Source organism: Myotis brandtii, unplaced genomic scaffold (assembly GCF_000412655.1).
Source record: "Myotis brandtii unplaced genomic scaffold, ASM41265v1 scaffold1516, whole genome shotgun sequence".
NCBI lineage: Eukaryota > Metazoa > Chordata > Mammalia > Chiroptera > Vespertilionidae > Myotis > Myotis brandtii.
In genome coordinates, this window is record NW_005355482.1 from 71,872 (window position 1) to 92,318 (window position 20,447).

The window sequence follows — 20,447 nt, forward strand, 5'->3', positions numbered from 1 at the left end:
CTGACTGCCAGCTTGGGCCTGATCCCCCAGGGAGCGGGCCTAAGCCAGCAGGTGGACATCCTCCGAGGGGTCCCAGACTGCGAGAGGGCATAGGCCGGGCTGAGGGACCCCCCCGAGTGCACAAATTTTTTTGCACCAGGCCTCTAGTTGAATAATAACTTTAAAACCTTCCTCCACAAAAAAACCCTTGCCACAAATAAGACACCAGACCCAGATGTGTTTACCAATGAATTCTACTAAATACCTGCTAACCATATACACCAGGCCTCTAGTTGAATAATAACTTAAAAACCTTCCTCCACAAAAAAACCCTTCCCACAAATAAGACACCAGATCCAGATGTGTTACCAATGAATTCTACTAAATACCTGCTAACCATATACGAACTGTTCCTGAACATAGATAATAATACCCACACCCAGTTCCTTTCATGAAGCCAGCACTGCCTTAATACCCAACCCTGAAATAGAGACTACGAGTCAGAAAAATCTCCCTCCAAAACACAAATGCAAACATCAGCAAATTAAATATGGTAATGTATTAAAAAATACATCATGATCATGTTGGATTTATTCCAGAAATAAAGGCTGAATTAACATTAGAATATTGAGGAACATAATTCACCACATTATCAGTCTAAGGGGGATGGGATCGTGCGATATTCTTAAGAGATCCAGGGAAACTATTTAATAACATACAACACATTCATTATTTTAAAAAAATCTCTTAGCAAATTAGGGGACTTCCTTAATCTTGTGCGATATTCTTAAGAGATCCAGAGAAACTATTTAATAACATACAACACATTCATTATTTGAAAAAATCTCTTAGCAAATTAGGGGACTTCCTTAATCTGATAAGGTCTACCTAAAAATCTTATCACAGATTCACCTTAATGGTGAAACATTGAGAGCATTCACTTAAACATCAGAAACAAGAGAAGAATGTCCATTTAGGGACATTTTCCAATGTCATTGTGATGACTACAAACATCTATTGCATTGTATATACTAGCAACAGATGTTAGAAAATATAATTTTAAAAAGATGCCATTTATAACAGCACCAATAAATGTGAAACACTGAGAAATAAATCTAAAAATGGTTCAAATTATTTGTGAAGAAAGTTATAAAACATTATTGAGGCACATTAAAAGGAGAATCATACCATATTCAGTGACTAGAAGATTCAATGTTATAAAGATAGCCATATCCTCCAATTTGACCTACAGATTCAATGCTCCTGTAACAAGTTACTGCAAACTTAGAAGCTTGAAACAACACAAATTGGTTATCTTCCAGTCCTAGAGGTCAGAGTCCAAATCAGTTTTGTTGGGCTAAAATCAAGGTGTCAGCAGGGCTGTATTCTTTCTGGAAGTTCTAGGGATGGGTCTATTTTCTTGCCTTTTCCAACTTCCAGAGGCCACCTGCATTCCTGGCCTGTGGATCCCCCTCCCACGGCAACTGCATCCATCACTCCAACCTCTCCTTCCACTGCACAACTTCTCAGCCTCTGCCTCTCTCTTTCGCTTATAAAGATCCCACTTCCAATGCCCCCCCGCTCCCCACCCTCTCAGTCAAGAACAAGATGACCTGGGACGTGTGGAAAGAGGAGAAGTCTTGTATTAGTTTGCTAGGGCGGCCATAGTAAAGTACCACAAACTAGAGCGCTTACACAACAGAAATTAGTCTCTCACAGTGCTGGAGGCTGGAAGTCTGAGAACAAAGTGTGGGCAGGGCTGGTTCCTTCTGAAGCCTTGGCTTGTGGGTGGCCACCTTCTCCCTGAGTCTTTGCATGGCCTTCCCTCTGTGTGTGTGACCTAATCTCTTTTTATAAGGACATCAGTCATATTGGATTAGGGCCAACTCTAATGACCTCATTTTATCTTAATTTGCCCTTTAAAGGCACTATTTCCAAATACAGTCACATTCGGAGATATTGGGGCTTAGAGTTTCAACATATAAATTTTAGGGGGGGCACAGTCCAGCACCCATAATAGGGAGGAAGTTCCTGTGCCCTGCTTTTTGAAAAAAGAAAAAAAAAAGAGAGAGCTGGAAACATGGAAAGTTCCCCAGAGAAGTGCTAGGAGGGACCCCACTGCAGAGCCCAGAGGTGCTGCAGGTCCCCCAAAAGGAAATGACTCAATGGTGTCTCTGGGCAGTTGAAGCCACAGGCTGCTTCAGAGTTTCCTGGTCCCAAATCAACCTTATCACCAAGTATAGGGAGGAGCAGAGATTGCACCCTTCTTGACAGGTCACAAGTTCCAAGTGGAGGGCTGATGGATCAGAAGCAGGTTGAGCCCTAGCTGGTTTGGCTCAGTGGATAGAGAGTTGGCCATGCGGACTGAAGAGTCCCAGATCAAGGGCACATGCCTGGGTTGCGGGGTCCATCCCAGTAGAGGGCGCACAGGAGGAAGCTGATCAATGATTCTCTCTCATCATTGGCCAGGAATGCAGGTGGCCTCTGGAAGTTGGAAAAGGCAAGAAAATAGACCCATCCCTAGAACTTCCAGAAAGAATACAGCCCTGCTGACACCTTGATTTTAGCCCAACAAAACTGATTTGGACTCTGACCTCTAGGACTGGAAGATAACCAATTTGTGTTGTTTCAAGCTTCTAAGTTTGCAGTAACTTGTTACAGGAGCATTGAATCTGTAGGTCAAATTGGAGGATATGGCTATCTTTATAACATTGAATCTTCTAGTCACTGAATATGGTATGATTCTCCTTTTAATGTGCCTCAATAATGTTTTATAACTTTCTTAATATATATATATATATATTTAAAAAAAAGAAGCAGGTTGATGCTGGGCACATGTGTGGATGTGTAGGTCAGCAATCAGATTGACCCTTCCTTCACCCTGAATGCCTTGGCATTTCCTGAGCTCCCTGGAATTTTGACAGTCTTGGAAAAGGAACATGTGGGAAGGGGCGGTTCCCAGTTGACTGCTAGCCACTTCCCAGCACCCTGGTGCAAAGGGATCTTTGCATAAATTAAATTGTATTAGGAACAAAAAGAAAGTTAAATTATTTGCATTCCTGGTGTGTTGAGACTCATGTGTCCTATACATATGTCCACTGGGCTCCCACAGAATCAGATCCAGAAAAAGGATTTGGGGGATAAATTTTTCCTGCCAACATCTCGATTTCAGTCCTATATACTCACGTCTGACTTCTGACTTCCAGAACTGTAAGGTAATAAATTTGTATTGCTTTAAGTTACTAAGTTGGTGGGACAGCAGCAATAGGAAACTAATACAACTATACACTCATATTTTCTTGAAACTCATGGTCATCTCAGGTTGCCATCTATTTTCTCACCTCTAAGTCTCATCTTTTTAAATCTCTTTGTGTCTGGACTTCACCATCCATAAAATGGGCATCATACCAGGGTGATTGTGAGAATGAAATGAGTTACTGTGAATTAATGCACTTAGCACAGTGTCTGGCACCCAATGAGAACATTAGAAGCATGACCTGTAATTAATGATCATTATTACCTTAAGAAAAACAACTGCACCCTGGCTGGCGGGTGTTGCTCAGTTGGTTGGGCATCATTCACTGCACGGAAAGGTTGCCAGTTCGATTCCCAGCCAGGGCATGTGCCCAGGTTGCAGGCTTGATCCCCAGGAAGGGGCCTGCAGGAGGCAGCCAGTTCATGTCTTGTTCTCACATTGATGTTTCTTTCTCTCTCTCTCTCTAAAAAAAAATCAATAAATAATTTGTAAAAAGAATAAGAAAAAACAACCTCACACCCTACTGAGGAAAGGCAACTGACATTCAGCCTCCGTGTGAGAGACAACTGGGAGTGGTGGAGACTGTGGTGAGCTGGTGAGTTCATGCCTGCTCCAAAGGGGACGGCCACTACCCACCCCAACCTGGGTTGTTGTCACAGGTTCCAACTTTCCAAGTAAATCCAGGAATCTGTATTTGTCCACTTGCCAAGTTTCATAATGTTTAAATATTGGCTACCAATTCCCATTTTAAAAACACACTCAGTGACTACATGTGGCCTATGGATGAAAGGTCACCTTTGACATAACAGCTGAAAAGAATTCAAAATGTAAATGTGTGTGTGATTACAAGCATGCTTACAAAATCCTCAATTTACCAAGGATTAAAGAGCTCCCTGTGGGCCAAGCTCTGGAAAAATGCTTAAAGATTCAAGTCATTTCATCTCACAATAATCAGAGTAACGTAGAGGCCACTGTGCATCCTGTTTTACAAACGAGGAAACCGAGGCCCAGAGAAGCCAAGAATAGATGCATTTCAAGATCACACAGCCCAGAAGTGTCAGAGTGGGGCTTTGAACGCAGGCAGTCTGGCTCTGGCCTAAGAACCATTCTGTTTCTCAAAGAGGAGGCATCTTCAGTGTTTGACTGCAGTGACATAGAGCAGGAGGGGCACAGCCTCATACTAGGAAATTAATAAGTGATTTTATCATCATTATTTTCACTTCTACCACCTCTAAATCTTGACAAGGGGGGAGGGTTTCCTGCCCAGGGCCTGAGAGGTCTTGAGGAAGAGTTTATTGGGGGTGGAGGAGAGGGTGAAATCGGTAAAGACCAGAGCCCAGGGGGTAAAAGCGGAAATCATGTAGATCAACTTCTACTGAAAAGTAGGTTAGTGGCTTGAGCTAGGGACTTCCTGCCCCCACACATTATCTAAAACCGGTCTAGGTGTCCTGCTGCAGCAGCCTGTGCACCCGCAGGGCTCTCTCAGACTTTCCCTTCTCCTTCCCCTCCATCCTTCCCTCCCCTCCCTCTTTTTCCATATCCCTCCCACTCTTACCCATCCTCCTTACCCACTCTTTCTCTTCCTCTCCTTCACCTCAAGGCTGGGAGGCCCCTCCCAGGAATGATCTTTGGAGGTTAAACTTAGTGAGAGTTCCATCCCCAAGCGGAAGTCGGTGGCTGAGATAAATAAATTGGCCCCACACCTTGGTCTCCTCACCAAAGCCACGGAAACAGAAAGACCATGATGAGAGTAAAGGAAACTCCAGTGGGGGCTGGGGCCCGGCTTTTGGGGCTGTCCCACCTCCCACCAGCCCAGTAAGGGCAGAGAGGCATGAAGCCCTGCGTCCTTAATAGGGGTGGGGGTGGCGGTGGGGGCAGCATCCCTGCCTCTGACTCGCCATCAGGAACATGGAGACAGCAATCGCTTGGTATGTGACAGGAGATGTCGGGCATAGGGAAAGTGCCCGAGAAATGCTCTTCGTATTTGTAACTCACGTACGGCACTCACCCACTTATGGAGCTCTGACTGTGCGCCAGGCACCACACCAAATGGCTTCTTCCAAGCCTGATCTGGTTTCATCTTTACAACAGACCCAGGAGGCAAGGACTGCTGTGATCGCCCATTTTGCAGAAGAGAAAACGGAGGCACTGGGAGGTGATAGGACTTGCTCAAAGACACACAGCCAGGAAGTGGTGGGGTGAAATGGGACCCCAGGATTATCAGATGGCAAAGCCTGTTTTCTTCACCCCTGTAACCAGGCAACAATGACAGTAACAATAATAATTTATTCACCTCTGATCCCAGCCCTCATCCTAGGGTCCTTGGAAATAAGACTTCCCTCCAATCACAACAAAGTATACATTCATTTGCACAGACCATCTGTATGCGTATCGTCACTCCCCCCCCCCCCCCCCCCCTGCTCCCAGTCACTCCAAGCTTCCAGGATGCCGAGAGCATGCCACTCTGTGCCGCTGCCTGCAGTAAGGCGCTGGGCGGGAGGTAGTCCTCACGTCCTCAGGAGTCGTGGATTTGAGGGCAAGGCAGACCCAGGCATGCGGTCTCTGCTTCCCCCCAAGCTTCCTGCTTGGAGCTGAGCCAGCTGGGTTCAGGTTTCTTATCCATAAAGTGACGTCTGTGAGTCATTCATCGATTCCTCTGTCTCTACAAGCCACTCTTGCCTTAAGACGAGGTTGACCAAGGTGCAACATTTGCCATTTATTCCAAGACCAGCAGTCAGGGGCCCAGGGTTACAGACAACGTCTGGTCCTCACCCCGGGATGTGTTCATCTTGGCTGAGAGGAACTTCAGGCTGTGTGTGTGTGTGTGTGTGTGTTTGTGATGAGTCTGACTATGACATGGCATGTGGAAGTCTGATGTGATGATCATGTGTGTGACTGTACAGCCTGCGTGGGTGTCTGGGGTTGTGTTGATAACTTGTGTTGTGCCACATGTGTTGTGCCACTTGTGTCTCCAACCTCTAGGGGTGGCTGGGTTTTTGGCCCCTTGTGGTGCCTGCTGACTCCCCAAGTGCTGAGTTCTGGGGTCCCTGGGATGCCCTCCAAGGTCTCCGCTTGCTGGATTTTCTGTCTCCTGAGGCGCCTCTCCGGTCAGACCCCCTGTCAATCGGACACTGCTCAGTTCTTCACACCATGAAGGCCCCGAAGTAGGACCGTGTACCATCCCGAAGCCGGATCAGGCGCTCCTCCAGCACCCGGACGACCACCTCCTCCCCCGCGTCCAGGTGTACCACGCCGCCCAGGAAGCTGCTGTCCCACCAGATGCGGGAGCCGGTCCCTTGCTCACAGGGTGACTTCCTGCTGACCAACAGCTCCAGCTCCTCGGGATAGCGAGGCGTGCGCTTGTAGAGGCCGTGGGTGATGGGCAGGCCTCTGGCCAGCCCCTGCGGGCAGCCCACACCCCCTAGCTGCACCTTGGAGTAGATGTAATAGTAGCCGGCTTGGACAATCACCAGGGCGCCGTCTTGGTAGCGGAGGTTCCTCAAGAAGGCCAGGCCCAGCTTCGACTCCCATAGCAGCGGACCCCCTTTGCTGGTCAAGCTGAAGTTGGCCCCTGGGGAGGGAGATGAAGGAGACTGCTCAGCACATGCCCCAAACTTGCTGTGTGACTTAGGCCAGTCACCGCCCCTTTCTGTGCTAGGCTGTTGGAGAACTTTCTATGCATGAATTCACTTCGTCCTCTCTGGCAGGTTGGGAAACTGAGGCACAGAGAAGTGAAGTCACTTGCTTCTCATACATCTTAACTTGTCTTGTTGCCCTCTTATAGGCAGGAAAGCTGAGGTATGGGGCAATTAAGTAACTTGAGAAAAGCACCAAAATGGTAGTGGTTGCTCTGGCCAGTGTTTCTCAGTGGTTACAGCATCCACCCCAAGTGCTGAAGGGTCATGGGTTCGATTCCCAGTCAAGGGCAGGTACCTGGATTGAAGGTTGGATCTCTTGACCCAGTCAGTCTGGGCTCATGTGGGAGGCAACCACTTGATCTCTCTCTCTCTCTCTCCCTTCTGTCCTCTGTCTCCTTCTTCCTCCCTTCCTTCCACTCCCTCTAAAAATCAATGGCAAAAAATATCCTCTGGTGAGGATTACCAAAAAATAAATAAATAAATAAATAAAACACCACACACAAAAACCCTGTAGTGGCCCGGCCAACGTAGCTCAGTGATTGAGCATTGACCTATGAACCAGTAGGTCATGGTTTGATTCCCAGTAAGGGTACATGCCGGGGTTGCGGGCTAGATCCCCAGTATGGGGCGTGCAGGAGGCAGCTGATCAATGATTCTCTCTCATGATTGATGTTTCTATCTCTCTCTCCCTCTCCCTTCTTCTCTGAAATCAGTAAAAAAAAAATATTTTAAAAACAACAACAAAAAACACATGCACACAAGAAAACACCTTGTACTGGCAGAATTGAGGAATGGAGGCAGAACTCACCCTGGCCTAGCAGCCTTAAAACCTCTGTGTGTCTCAGTTTCTGTCTCAATAAAATGGAGGTATGGAGAGTACCTGCTTAGGAGATAATGAATTAATATGTATAAAGTGTATTATGGTGCATGACGTGTAGTGAGCCCTGTTTATTCAATGAATAAAATTAGAAATACATGGACCCAGACAGTGCCTGTGCTCTGGGCAACTCTGTGAATAAATATTGAGTGAGTGAGTGAGTGAGTGAGTGAACACTCTGACATGTGTTTGTCTGTCTGGTCTCCCCAGGACACCCCGACCCTCACCCCTTGCCAGGACCCGGAGTCCCCCTCACCTGTCAGATGTGCTGCTGGGTTGGCCTTGTGGAACCTTGGCTCTGGAGAGAGAGTCAGAGGTCAGAGGTGAAGGCAGGTAAGGGCCAGCCTCCCAGAGGTCATCAAGTCCACTTCCTGGTGTCAACCCCACCCTTCCTGGAGTGACCCAAACTTCTGCTTTTCAGGATTGGGGGAGGGGCACCTGTGGGACTTTCTGTCCCTTGTGCAAATTCCATTGGGCAATGGGGGTGGGGGCAGCGTGGGAACCGTCCGATGCCCCTCCCTGTAGACCAGAACCCTGACTCACCTGGCGTCAGCTGCTCCCAGGATCCTGTATCTCTCTCCTGAAAATGCAGAAGAGCCCAGAGTGAGAACCTGTGGGGCCCCTCCCCTGGCATCACTCAGACTCACATGCAGATCATGGGTCCAGCATCACCCCCAGATACTAGTACACACCCAGAGCCACATGCACACACCCCACAGTAACCTCATAACCATATGGTGCCTCAGTTTTCCTCTCTGTACATGGACATATGAAGAGTGCCTGCCAAAGATTCAATGAATTCATATGTGTAAAGTGTATCACAGCCCCTGGCATGCAGTAAACACTCTACAAGTATTTATTCAATAAATAATGTTCAAGATACATAGACATGGGGACATAAATGCCAACATGTGGATATGGGCACGTGACACTGGACACTTAGGTGTCACTGACAAGACACACGTGGATGCAGACACATGGATGCCTGGTTTGTGGATCCAGGTGGGTCTGTGACACACAGAGACCCAGAAACAAAGACAACATCAACCCATGGGCTGTGGACTGGCAAGTGCGTGGACATGTGGGTGTGTGTGTGTACACAGTACAGCAGCACAGTCCACATGGACATGCACATGTGGCCACCAGATCCAGACACAAAGAGAAATGACCTGGAGACACAGGACACAAGGTCTTAACCACCTGGGAATGACATAGGACACACAGACCTACAGGCATGGCCAGCAGACAGACAGTCACATCCACGGCCAACTGGAAACTGATGCAGAGAGATTCTTAGGGATGTGGACAAAGTGGATTAGCGGCAATCCCAATAATAGTAATCAGGAATGGCTAATACAGAATATGCCAGTCAGAAGGTCGATTCCAGGGGCTACAGACAACAAAACTGTTTTATAAACATTAAACTTGCTAAGAGACTAGATCTGAATTATTCCCAAACTAAAAGAAATGATAATGAAGTGACACCATACAGATGCTAGCTAACGCTACACTAGCAATCATATTGTAATCTAAATGTATCAAATCAATATGTTGTACACTTTAAACTTCCACAATGTTGTATATCAGTTATATCTTAATTTTATTTTTAAAAATATCTATTTATTGATTGTAGAGAGAGAGGAAGGGAGAGGGAGAGAGAGAGAGAGAAACATCGATCCACCACAACATGGAGATTGAACCTGAAACCTGGGCATGTGCCCCTCACTGGGAATTGAACCAGAGACCTTTTGGTGCATGGGACAATGTTCAACCAACTGAGCCACACTGACCAGGGCAGTTATATTTTACTTTTTTTAAAAAAGGAAGAATGGTTTCCATTGGTTGAACACTTGCTTTATGCCAGCCACCACGGGCACCTATTTTATTCCATCTCAGGTAGACACTCTTATTTTCATCCCCATTTCACAGATAAAGAAATTGAGGTTCAGAGAGATGAATGAACTTGCCCTGGGCTGCTCTGAGTCTGTCCCTTGCCCTGCATACCCATGCGCAGAGAGACACACGGGACATAGGAGATCTGCCTACCTCTGGCCCCCAGCCCCCACTCACCGGCAATGAGGTGACCATTTGTCCCAGGCGCCAGTGCAGGTGCAGCAGGAACCAGCCCTGCAGGGCCAGCCCGGCCATGAGCAGCAGCAGCAGGAGGACCAGACTCAGCCTGGCAGCACTGCAGGCCTGTCTCCGGGGCTTGCGCTCCAGCCTCCTGAATGGGATGTCCGTCTGTCCGTCCACCACGAACACCGAGGGCTGCACCACTGTCTCCTCCATGCCTGTGTGGATGAGGCCCCAGATGCCTAGGCTGGGCTTGCACGGCTGGGTCCTGCGGGCTGGGAGGAAAACCACAATTGCCCAACGTTCCTGGGCTTCGCACGCTGCACACAGGCACTCGTGGGTCCTGGGGCTGCCTTTAGAGCTGTGGTTCAGCCCCTCCTCTTTCCCCCTTGCCCTCCTCTCCTTCCTGTCGCCCCACCCCCGCTGGCCCCATCTCACTCTCACTCATACAGTCTCTCATACTTTCCAGAGGCAGCTGAAGACGTGACTCAGGTGGGGATCAGAGAACAGAGGTTCCAGCTTTCCCTTCTGGCTGCTTCATTCACTTGGTTGCCAAATATTAATTGAGCATCTCCTATGTGTCACTGTTCCAGGTGTGGGGGCACCGCCATGAACAAGACAGACAAAAGCCCCTGGTCCTACAGAGCTCCTATTATAGTCCCGTGAGAAAGACAATGAGCCCAATAAATAAGAAAATAATATATAGTATTTTAGACTGTGATAAGAGTCATGGAAAATACAAGAGTGGTTTTTGTGTGTGCACATGTCGATGGGCGTGTATATGCTTGAGTGTACATGCATATTGTGTGCGAGTGTGTGCATGTATATGTGCATGCGTATCTGTACGTATATGTACATGTACGAGTGCGCATGGAAGCACACATGCGTGTGCATGTCCACACATATGGGTGTTTGCATGTGTTTACATGTGTGTGTGCACACATGGTGTCTGCATGCGTGTATTTATGTGTGCATTTTAAGTTTTAATTGGAACTCAAAGTCATGGGGTGGAACCACTGTCCATGCAGTTAAATAAGCTCAGGGCCTGGGAGTCATTCTGGGCCCTCCCTTTATCTTGTCCCCCACATCCCGCCTTTCAGCGAGCCCTGACAATGCAACCTCCAACCAGGTCTCAGATTCAGCCACCTGTTTCCATCCCCACTGCTCCTGTTACCGGCTAGACAACGATGAGACCTGGGTTCTTGTCTTCTTGAAGGAAAGATTTTAGCCAAGAGGCAAATACGGCAAAGCAAGCAAGAATTTATTGACTGCAGCAAAAGCACACTCAGGACGAGCTTAGCATGCCTTAGGGATGCATGCCTGTGAGGGACGGAGAGGAGGAGGCGAAGGCCCGGACCTGTTGCCCAGAAGCAGAGTGCACACTGGGTCCTTTGTGTTGAGGGCATTTCTCTTTCTCTTGCGGGACATTTAGGGCAGGAGGGCCCTAGGGGAGGGTTAGCAGAATAGTCATCAGTTTTCCAGGTGTGCTCTTCCAGGGGTGTGCTCTCCACTGGTGGTGCAGGGGTCATTAGTCATGGCAGCTGGTCCTGAGGCAGCCACAGCATCACTTGTCTGGTTTTCCTGCTTTTCTGGGCCTGGAGCTGAACACAACTGAGGCTTAGATGTTATCTTTAGGGAGGAAAGTCAGGGAGTCTAAACTGCATGACTAACAATCTCTCTCAGACATGACATTCCAGTCAAAGTTTTGGTTAATAAAACTACAATTGGAAACTGGTCTTATTGAATTCATGCAAAGAAATGTATTACCATGGCTCACTCAATAAGAATTGTCAAATTCTGGAGGGATTAGGTAGGGAGAAAATATATAATTTACCAAATTGCTTTTAAAAATTAAGTTTTCTTATATCTAAAAAGCAAGAGGAACATCCTTGTACTTTTAAAAAAGTAGAAAAGAATAAAACTTTAATTCTGTATTAGTTTTCTTTTGATCTTTAAATTCATTTATATAATTAAGTTCATCATTCAGCTTACCTATATAATTTGTGTTCAAGATTTCTCTTCACAAACCTTCTACAACTTTCACAAACCTTCTTACCCATTCAGAAATAACCAACTTTAGAACAACTAACTTTCTTCCTTTTCCTTCAAGAAATATCTCCATACTTTATACCTTCTATCATCAAACCATACAATTTCTTTCTAATTTAATTTGAATTTTTAACTCTTAGGAAACTTAATTTTTAGTAATTACTAAAAAGCAAGCAATTGGCATTCTTTAGATTAGCAAATATATTTCATATTGGACTCCTCCATTGGCAAACACACTTTTTTAAAAGTATATTTTTATTGATTTCAGAGAGAAAGGGAGAAGGAGAGAGAGAATGATGAGAGAGAACCATTGATTAGCTGCCTCTGCACACCCCCAACTGGGGGCCAAGCCCATAACCCAGACATGTGCCCCTGACCAGAATAGAACCTGGGACCTTTTGGTATGCAGGCCGACACTCTATCCACTGAGCCAAACCAGCTAGGGCCACACTCAAACTTTTAAGAGACATATTTCTAATCAAATGAAAGATATTTATTAAAAACTTCAAATCTATTTTCTAGCCTTTTTTTGTAATAAAACACCAAAAGTAGGTGAAATTAAGACTTGTCTAGCAATTAATGTTTAACATCTGAAATGCATTAATTAGAGCCACTCAAATGGCTAAGGTGTTTTTTTTCCCTTTCAATCAGGATTACCTCCCAGAAACTTGCATTTTAAAAGATGGCCCAAGTAAGATTTGGTGGGCTTTGAATTGTTTCTGGAACCACACCGCTGGCCCTGTAAAGATTTCTTTTGTAAAACAAGGAGAGTGATTTTTTTCTTTTATAAAAAATATATTTTTATTGATTTCAGAGAGGAAGGGAGAGGGAGAGAGAGACAGAAACATCAATGATGAGAGAGAATCACCAATTGGCTGCCCCATGCACACTCTCACTGGGGATCGAGCCCGTACCCCGGGCTTGTGCTCTAACTGGAAATTGAATTGTGACCTCCTGATTTACAGGTTGATGCTCAACCAATGAGCCACACTGGCTGGGCAGGACAGTAATTTTTAATATCTCAAGAATTGGGTTGCCAACCAATGTTGTCAAAAGACTGATAAAATAATCCACCCATTTTTGGCCTGGCCAGTGAGGTGCCAGGTTTAATCCCCAGTTGGGGCACATGTTGGAGGCAACCAATTGATGTTTTTCTCTCACACATTGATGTTTCTCTTTCTCTTGTCTCCCCCTCCCCCTCCCCTCCTCCTCCTCCTCCTCCTCCTCCTCCTCCTCTTCCTCCCCCTCTGTTCCCCCTTTTCCCCCTCTCCCTTTCCCTGATTATTAATAAAAATAATTTTTAAAAAACATTTCCCCATTTTTAGAATGTTTTCTTTTCATCTGGGTGGTTTTCTTCAGGCCCTGTAGCAATTACAGAGAGATCTAGTTTACACATAGTATATAACTTAGGGTCATCCCTGAGAGCCACAGACTTGGGTATACGGGACCTTTGTCCATTTCCCAGGGACCGGCAAAGCAGGTCTAGCTGCAAGTCTTACAAAGGTCTTGGTTGTTCCTTAAGGCCATAGAGCAGTGGTTCTCAACCTTCCTAATGCCGCGACCCTTTAATACAGTTCCTCATGTTGTGGTGACCCCCAACCATAAAATTATTTTCGTTGCTACTTCATAACTGTAATTTTGCTACTGTTATGAATCATCATGTAAATATCTGATATGCAGGATGTATTTTCATTGTTACAAATTGAACATAATTAAAGCATAGTGATTAATCACAAAAACAATATGTAATTATATATGTGTTTTCCTATGGTCTTAGGCAACCCCTGTGAAAGGGTTGTTTGACCCCCAAAGGGATCGTGACCCACAGGTTGAGAACTGCTGCCATAGAGGCTTAGACATATGGGACTTCAGTCCATTGGCTCTGGTGATGGCAGAAAAAATCTAGCTGGAGAATGGTGTTATAATGAAGGCTTCCATTCTTTGGCCAGGCCTCCTGGTTCCCAGTTTGTATTGGGGCCATGCTGTATTGCAAAAGAAGGCTAACCTCTTTTTCTTTAGGGCTTGGGGATCAAATTTTGACCAGTTATTCAGGATCCATTCTAGGGGTGAGTCCTGAGGAATGGAATAGAATAGAGGAGGCAAATAGGAGAAACAAGCACCCCCATTCCTCCCCCCTCACCTCCATAGTGGGCTTGAAAGAGAGCATCCCTCCCCCCATTGTGCCCAGGTTTGAGGACTCAGCTAGCTTTACCATGTAACCTGCCCCACCCCCACCCCCACCCACCTGTCTCGTGCTAGAGCCCATCCATCCCTAAAGTCACCGATGGAATCTTTTTCCTCTCTGACCCCTTGTTGCTGGGGTTCAACACACTAGTCTTGAACAACTGAGCTCACCAGTGCATCTCTCGTCTTTCCCGTTCCTTATGAGTTGCCAGCAAAGCAGATTTGAAAGAGGATATATGATCTATTGCTATTCTTGTGTTCATACAAATAATCAGGCCAGCTGGAAACCGGACTTAATACGGTAAATAAGTTGGTCTTAATTTGGATCCTTGATAAAAATAAGGATGATTTTAGAGGGAAAATCATATTTCAATAGCCTCCATAATACATAGTTGTGGGTATTAGACTTTGGTTCAGTTAAAAGCTTTATTTTTCACCTGTGAACTAAACTGGATCCTGGATTTTTCTAGTGTTCCCAAATATTTGACTACAAGTCTCCAAACTCATGTGTTATTTTTCTCCCATTTTTTGACTTGGAATTATTGGTAACTAAAACCTTTTTCTTCTATCGGACCATTCATTGCAATTCTTGCCCCAATAATACTGAGATTTGTAACACAGTTTGTTTTCACTAGGTTACAAGCACTACTCTACTCAAGGAGTGCGCCCCTAGACACCATCGCAAACAACCTCCTTCTCTGCCCAGGCCTCCGCACCCTTCTGACAGAGATCAAGGATCTCTGGGCTCTGAAGGAAAGCCTCAGCTCTCTATAGCAGAAGTAGCTACAGAAGCGACCCTGTGCCCCATTTCTCTGGAGCGAGTCAGAGCCAAGATCCTTGAGGGGGGAATGTAATAGGCAGTCAGACAGACATGAGTAGAGCAAGGATGATGGGCCATTCAGAAGGTCAACAGGGCAGAAAGCTCCAGGTGCCTAGCAAGGGGCAAAACTGGGAAAACAAGGACCTTGACCCCAGGATAACCTTTCCTCCCTAGCATATTGCTGGTCATGCAGTTTGGACCTCCTGACTTTTCCTCCCTAAAGGTAACATCTAGGCCTCAGTTGTATTCCAGGCCCAGAAAAGCAGCATAAGCAGACAGGTGATGTTGTGGCTGCCTCAAGACCAGCTGCAATGACTAATGACTTCCTGCCTTGGCCCCTCCTCCTTTCCTTGCCCCATAGGCACACATCCCTTAAACTCTAAGGGACCCCATGAGACTTGCAACCAGTGGGGCAATGGGCAGCAGCAGCTCATCCCAGGCTAAGCCCCGGACCCTGACTCCAAGGCCGCCTTCTGTCTGACTTCCCAGTGAGCTAAAGAAACCCAGCCTAGGCTCTCCTGTTGCTTCTTCTATGCGAGGCCCTTCCTTGTTTCACTGAGCGTGCTTTCGATGAAGTCAATAAATTCTTGCTTGCTTTGCTGCCTTTGTCTCTCGGCTGAAATCTTTGCTTCAAGAAGACAAGAACCGAGGACTTGTCACCTCCTTGATAGCACGACCACCCGAGCTAAGTGCTCTGGACTGAATGTTTCTGTCCCTCAAAATTCATATGTGGAGTCCTAACCCCCCATGTGATGGTATCTGGGAGTGGAATTTGTGGGAGATTATTAGGTCATGAGGGTGAAGTCCTAGTGATGGGATTAGTGCCCTTATAAGATGACACTCGAGAGAGATACTCTCTCCCATGTGAGCCCACAGAGAGCAGGTGGCTATCTGCAAGCCAGGAAGAGGGCTCTCTCCAGAACCCCACCAAGCTGGCACCCTCATCTTGGCTTCCAGCTCCCAGACTGTGCGAGATAAAGGTCTGTGGTTTAAACCATTTAGTCTAGGCCCTAGACCAGTGATGGCGAACCTTTTGAGCTCGGCGTGTCAGCATTTTGAAAAACCCTAACTTAACTCTGGCGCCATGTCACATGTAGAATTTTTTTGATATTTGCAACCATAGTAAAACAAAGATTTATATTTTTGATATTTATTTTATATATTTAAATGCCATTTAACAAAGAAAAATCAACCCCCAAAAAATGAGTTCGCGTGTCACCTCTGACACGTGTGTCATAGGTTCGCCATCACTGCCCTAGACTCTAGGATATCTTCTAGTAGCCCGAATGGACTGACACATTAAGGCTCCCATTATTTCTTGTGTGGACGGTTGCAGTGGCTTTCCAGCTGCATGTCCTGCTTTACCTCTTGTCACCTTACAATTCATTCTCTATCCTCTAGTTAGTGTGACCTTGCTTAGTTATTTATATTTTATTTTATTGAGGTGAAATTAATATATCCTAAAACTAGCCATTTCAAAGAGGTTGCTCAGTGGCATTTAGTACATTGTCAATGTTGTGCAACTCTATCTAGTTCCAAGACATTTTCAATGCCCCCAAAGGAAACCCCATAGTTCTTAAGGAGTTACTTCCCATTCCCCAATCTTCTCAGCCCTGGGCAACCACTACCTGTTCTGAATATTTCATAAAAATGGAAATATGTGATGTGTGGTCTTTGTTCACTGAGTATAATGTTTTCAAGGTTCATCTACATCATAGTGAGTGTCAATGCTTTGATCCTCTGTTATGGCTGAATAGTATTCCATTGTGTGGAAGGACCACATTTGTGTATGTATTCATCTGTTGATGTACATTAAGTTGTTTCTACCTCTTGGCTACTGTGCATCATGCTGCTGTGGTGAGCCTGCATGCACGTATATTTGTCAGGGCACCAATTCTTTGGGGGTACATAACTAGAATTGAAATGGCCTGCATTAGATTTTTTAACATTTAAGGGAGCTCTCATCTCCCCCCTGTTTAAAATTTTCAGTGGCACTTCTGGCGTGACTCAGTGATTGAGCATTGATCTATGAACCAGGAGGTTATGGTTCAATTCCCGGTCAAGGTCACATGCCCGGGTTGCAGGCTTGATCCCCAGTGGGGGCATGCTGGTGGCAGTCAGTCAATGATTCTCTCTCATTATTGATATTTTAATCCCTCTATCCCTCTTTCTTCCTCTCTGAAATCTATAAAAATATGTTTATAAAATTAAAAAAATATATAAAATCTTTCAATGGCCTCCCATTGAGCTTATTAGCAAAAATAAGCAGGCCAAATCCGGTGGACCTCCTGCTTCTGTACAGCTACAGGAGCAGTTCTCAGGGATGGGACTTTAGTGAGCTGTAGAGACACAGCTGGGGGTTCTCCTCTGCCCCTAAACCCCACTCTGCCTCCTTGACCAGCAGCCCAAACCTGACCACTGTCCATGCTCTGTGATGGGCACACTGACCACCCCAACATGTTGGAATGTCCTCTGTTGGTGACTGGAAGGCACTGAGTGGATGAATCTCATTCTGGGGGTGGGTCACTCAACATGTCGCCTTGCCTCTGGCCAGCTATCCAGATGAGAGAGCTGGGCCTGGAAGGGACAGGCTGGCTGAGAACTGGAGCAGAGAGAGAAACTGGCCTTGGGGGTCACCCCCACTCCTGCCCCTGCTTAGATTGCCAAGCCTCAGATTGATCACTCTTCATCCAGAGAATGTCTCCAGCAGTGGGCCGCAAGTCACGCCCATCACTCCAGTGGCCCATCCCAAGCAAACGGCGTGGCAGGGTGGAAGTGCCTTAATAATAGCTTCCATTTTATCTCTCGCCCCTCAAAGCCTGAGATATTTACTGTATTGCCCTTTAGAGAAAAAGCTTGCCATCCCCTGAGCTTAGACACTAAGTGGGTGTCACTATCTTGAAGCCCTTGTACCCTGGCTCACACTGCAACAGGTATCTCAGGGCCTTTGCATGTACTGTTCCCTCTGCCTAAAACAGTCTTTTCCACCTCCTCCTTGTCATCTATGTCTTGACTCAAGAACCGCCCCCTTCACAGGAGACTTCCCTGACCAACTGCATTAGGAAGGGGTTTCTGTATCTAATTATATCTATATTTAATCTGGGTCATCTATCTGTTTGTATATGGGAAGACAGAGAAACAGAGGTTTATTTTAAGGAGTTGGCTCATGCAATTGTGTGGCTCAGCAAGTTTGAAATCTCCAGTGCACTAGAGATTCAGTTGAGTTGATGCAGCCTTTAGTCTGAAGGCTAGAATTTCTACACTGCTGTCTTGAATCCCTTTTTCTTCAGGAAACCTGTTTTTTCTCTCTTCATCCCTTCAATTGATTGGATGAGACACACCCAAATTATCAAAGGTAAACTGCTTTTTCATATATATATAGCAAGTGGGGGCTGGAGGAAGCTAGGCTGAGCTGTGAATGTGTTCCCCCACCATCCTGGAAGTGGGAGGTGGGGGTTTCTAGGACCAGGGGCTCTAGGGCCAGGGGGATGTGCTGGGGTGACTTCCAGGCTGTAGGTTTTTTCCCCCCATGATGACAGGATCCAGAATCCTGTGCTTGGTTCCCACCCTCAACAGTCTTCGAGGATCTAGAGGCTAGATGAGGCCTTTGGAGTCCCAGTTTCACTTTGCAACCAGTAGTTCCACTCAACCCGGTGGCTGTCATCCCCACCCCTCAACCCACTCAGTTCTGGTGATGCTGTGACCGCAACAGCCCCAGCACTGTCTCCTCAACTGCTGACCCATGCCTTCACCTCACTCACTCAGGCTCCCCCACCAGAAATATCACCCTGCCTGCCCCTTACCGCCCCCTCCTGGGCACAGCCTCCCCACTGGGTCCTACAGAAGCATGGAGGAGCCTGCTCAGGCCCATCTAGAAAGTGGTGACTGGGAGGTGAGCCTAGAGGACAAAAGGGAATGCAGGTGAGAATGCCATTGGAGACAGTGAGCTGTGAATGAGGAGTATGAGAACAGGTGCAGATGCAGGTGAGAAAGGAGAGGAGACTGTAAGGTTATGATGCTGATGAAGACATAGCTAAAGATGCAGCAGAAGGTGCAGGTGAGAAGGCACGTAACTGAGTAGGTAGAATGTAGGTAAGGATGCTGATAAGAAGTCAGGAAGAGATCCAGATTAGGATTTAAAGATGCAGGTCTGGTCCACGATGAGAATGAGGGTGGAATGACGGTGAAAGTATAAGTAGAGATACAGGTAAGTTTATGGACAGACATGTAGGTGGGGGGCCAGGTGAGGATGCAAAGATGTAGGTGGATATAGTTGAGGATGCAGGTAAGAGAGGTACAGATTCCAATGAGAATGGTAAAAATTCAGGATGCAGTAAGAAGGCAAGTAAACAAGTAAAACAAGTAGGTGAGAACTCAGGTGAGGGGGCAGCGAGCTGCAGGTGATGATGGTGAGGGCATCAGTGCACAGGAAAGAATGCAAAATTCTTGGAGATTTCAAGTAAGAACGGAGCTGAGATGCAGGTGAGGCAGCTAGGGACCATAACTGTTGCTTTCCCTCTGGCACAGACCTCCAGACTTTGGGAGATCACATGGAATACAACTTATGGAAGAAAAAAAAGTCACATGCTCACCTGACTAGTTCAGGGAAGACCTGTGTGGCAGTTTTGCAAACTCAAAGACCTAAAGTAGCCACAAAGAATGTTCTGAAATTAAACCTTTAACTAAAAGCAGTTGATAGTGAATAGTCATGTCCTAGGTCAGTATCTTCCCTGACAAAGGTCAATTTTTACCTTGAGTGAGCCTATTGTCTTTTTGCATCTACGATAACATATTGTTGGAATGTCAAAATAATTTCCCTTTTTCCCGGCCCCCTGAAAGCACAGGCACCACGCTGCGGAGTCCAGAAATTCCCTCATTGTTATTGAGTTCATTGTTGACATAAAATTGTTAACTATCTTGCACCAACTTAAGTAAAAGAAGTGTTTGTCTATCATTTTACTTTTTATCCAATCCCAGAGGTTTCCCTGCTTTGCTTTCTCCCACCTCCCTAATCTATCACCAATGGATGTCATGTAACCCACTTATGTCTCCTCCTTTGGCTGTAAAGTATAAAACAAGGTAAAAAACTGCCATTCGCTGGAGCATTATCCCAATACCCAATACGACGAGATTCTGCTTCCTGGCAATTGTCAAGATTCTGCTTTCCCACAATTGTTAACAGCTTGGCTCAAATAAACTCACAAAAATTTTTTGCAGGTTTGAATGTTTTTATGTTAACAAACAGAAGCTTTATTGGGGGGAGCAGCCTGATGAGGGCTCAGTTGGGACAACCAAAGACAACCAAGCTCTCTCTGAAGCTGGCCAGGTCCCTGCACAGCTTCTTGTTCTCATCGTCTTGGCATTCGTCCGCTTCAGGCCACAGCTCTACCCAGGTTTCCTTCCCGATGATGTACTTGATGCTGGGGAGGAGGGACACAGGGCAGGTCAGGAGGGGTCCTGGAAGGGTGGGTGGGGCAAGCACACACATGTGCAGGGTGGGCACTCACTTGGATTTCTCTCCCCACAGGTCTGAGGAGAGGCCCCATATGAGGTAGTGTTTCCCCTCCTGCA

The 20,447-nt window shown here is 46.3% G+C and overlaps 1 protein-coding gene and 1 long non-coding RNA gene across 2 annotated transcripts; both read right to left on the minus strand.

Moving 5' to 3' along the window:
- Nucleotides 1-5,217: 5,217 nt before the first annotated feature.
- On the minus strand, nt 5,218-10,136 carry TNFSF14 (tumor necrosis factor (ligand) superfamily, member 14). The gene is made up of 4 exons (XM_005861474.2): nt 9,821-10,136; nt 8,294-8,330; nt 8,007-8,048; nt 5,218-6,806 (listed from the first exon to the last, which is right to left on the minus strand). Exons 1-4 carry the CDS (start codon nt 10,037-10,039, stop codon nt 6,379-6,381), a joined length of 726 nt encoding a protein of 241 aa, XP_005861536.1. The 5' UTR covers nt 10,040-10,136; the 3' UTR covers nt 5,218-6,378.
- A 10,085-nt stretch (nt 10,137-20,221) lies between these two features.
- LOC106725279 lies at nt 20,222-20,447 on the minus strand. Its single transcript, XR_001361142.1, has 2 exons — nt 20,384-20,447; nt 20,222-20,296 (listed from the first exon to the last, which is right to left on the minus strand). It is a non-coding gene; the product is annotated as an uncharacterized LOC106725279 (long non-coding RNA).

Coding starts and splice junctions, on each gene's coding strand:
- TNFSF14 (XM_005861474.2), bottom strand. CDS start 10,039: ATGGAGGAGACAGTGGTGCAGCCCTCGGTGTTCGTGGTGGACGGACAG. Junction 8,331..9,820: donor AAATGGTCACCTCATTGCCG/GTGAGTGGGGGC, acceptor CTGCATTTTCAG/GAGAGAGATACAGGATCCTG. Junction 6,807..8,006: donor CCCAGCAGCACATCTGACAG/GTGAGGGGGACT, acceptor CTCCCTCCCCAG/GGGCCAACTTCAGCTTGACC.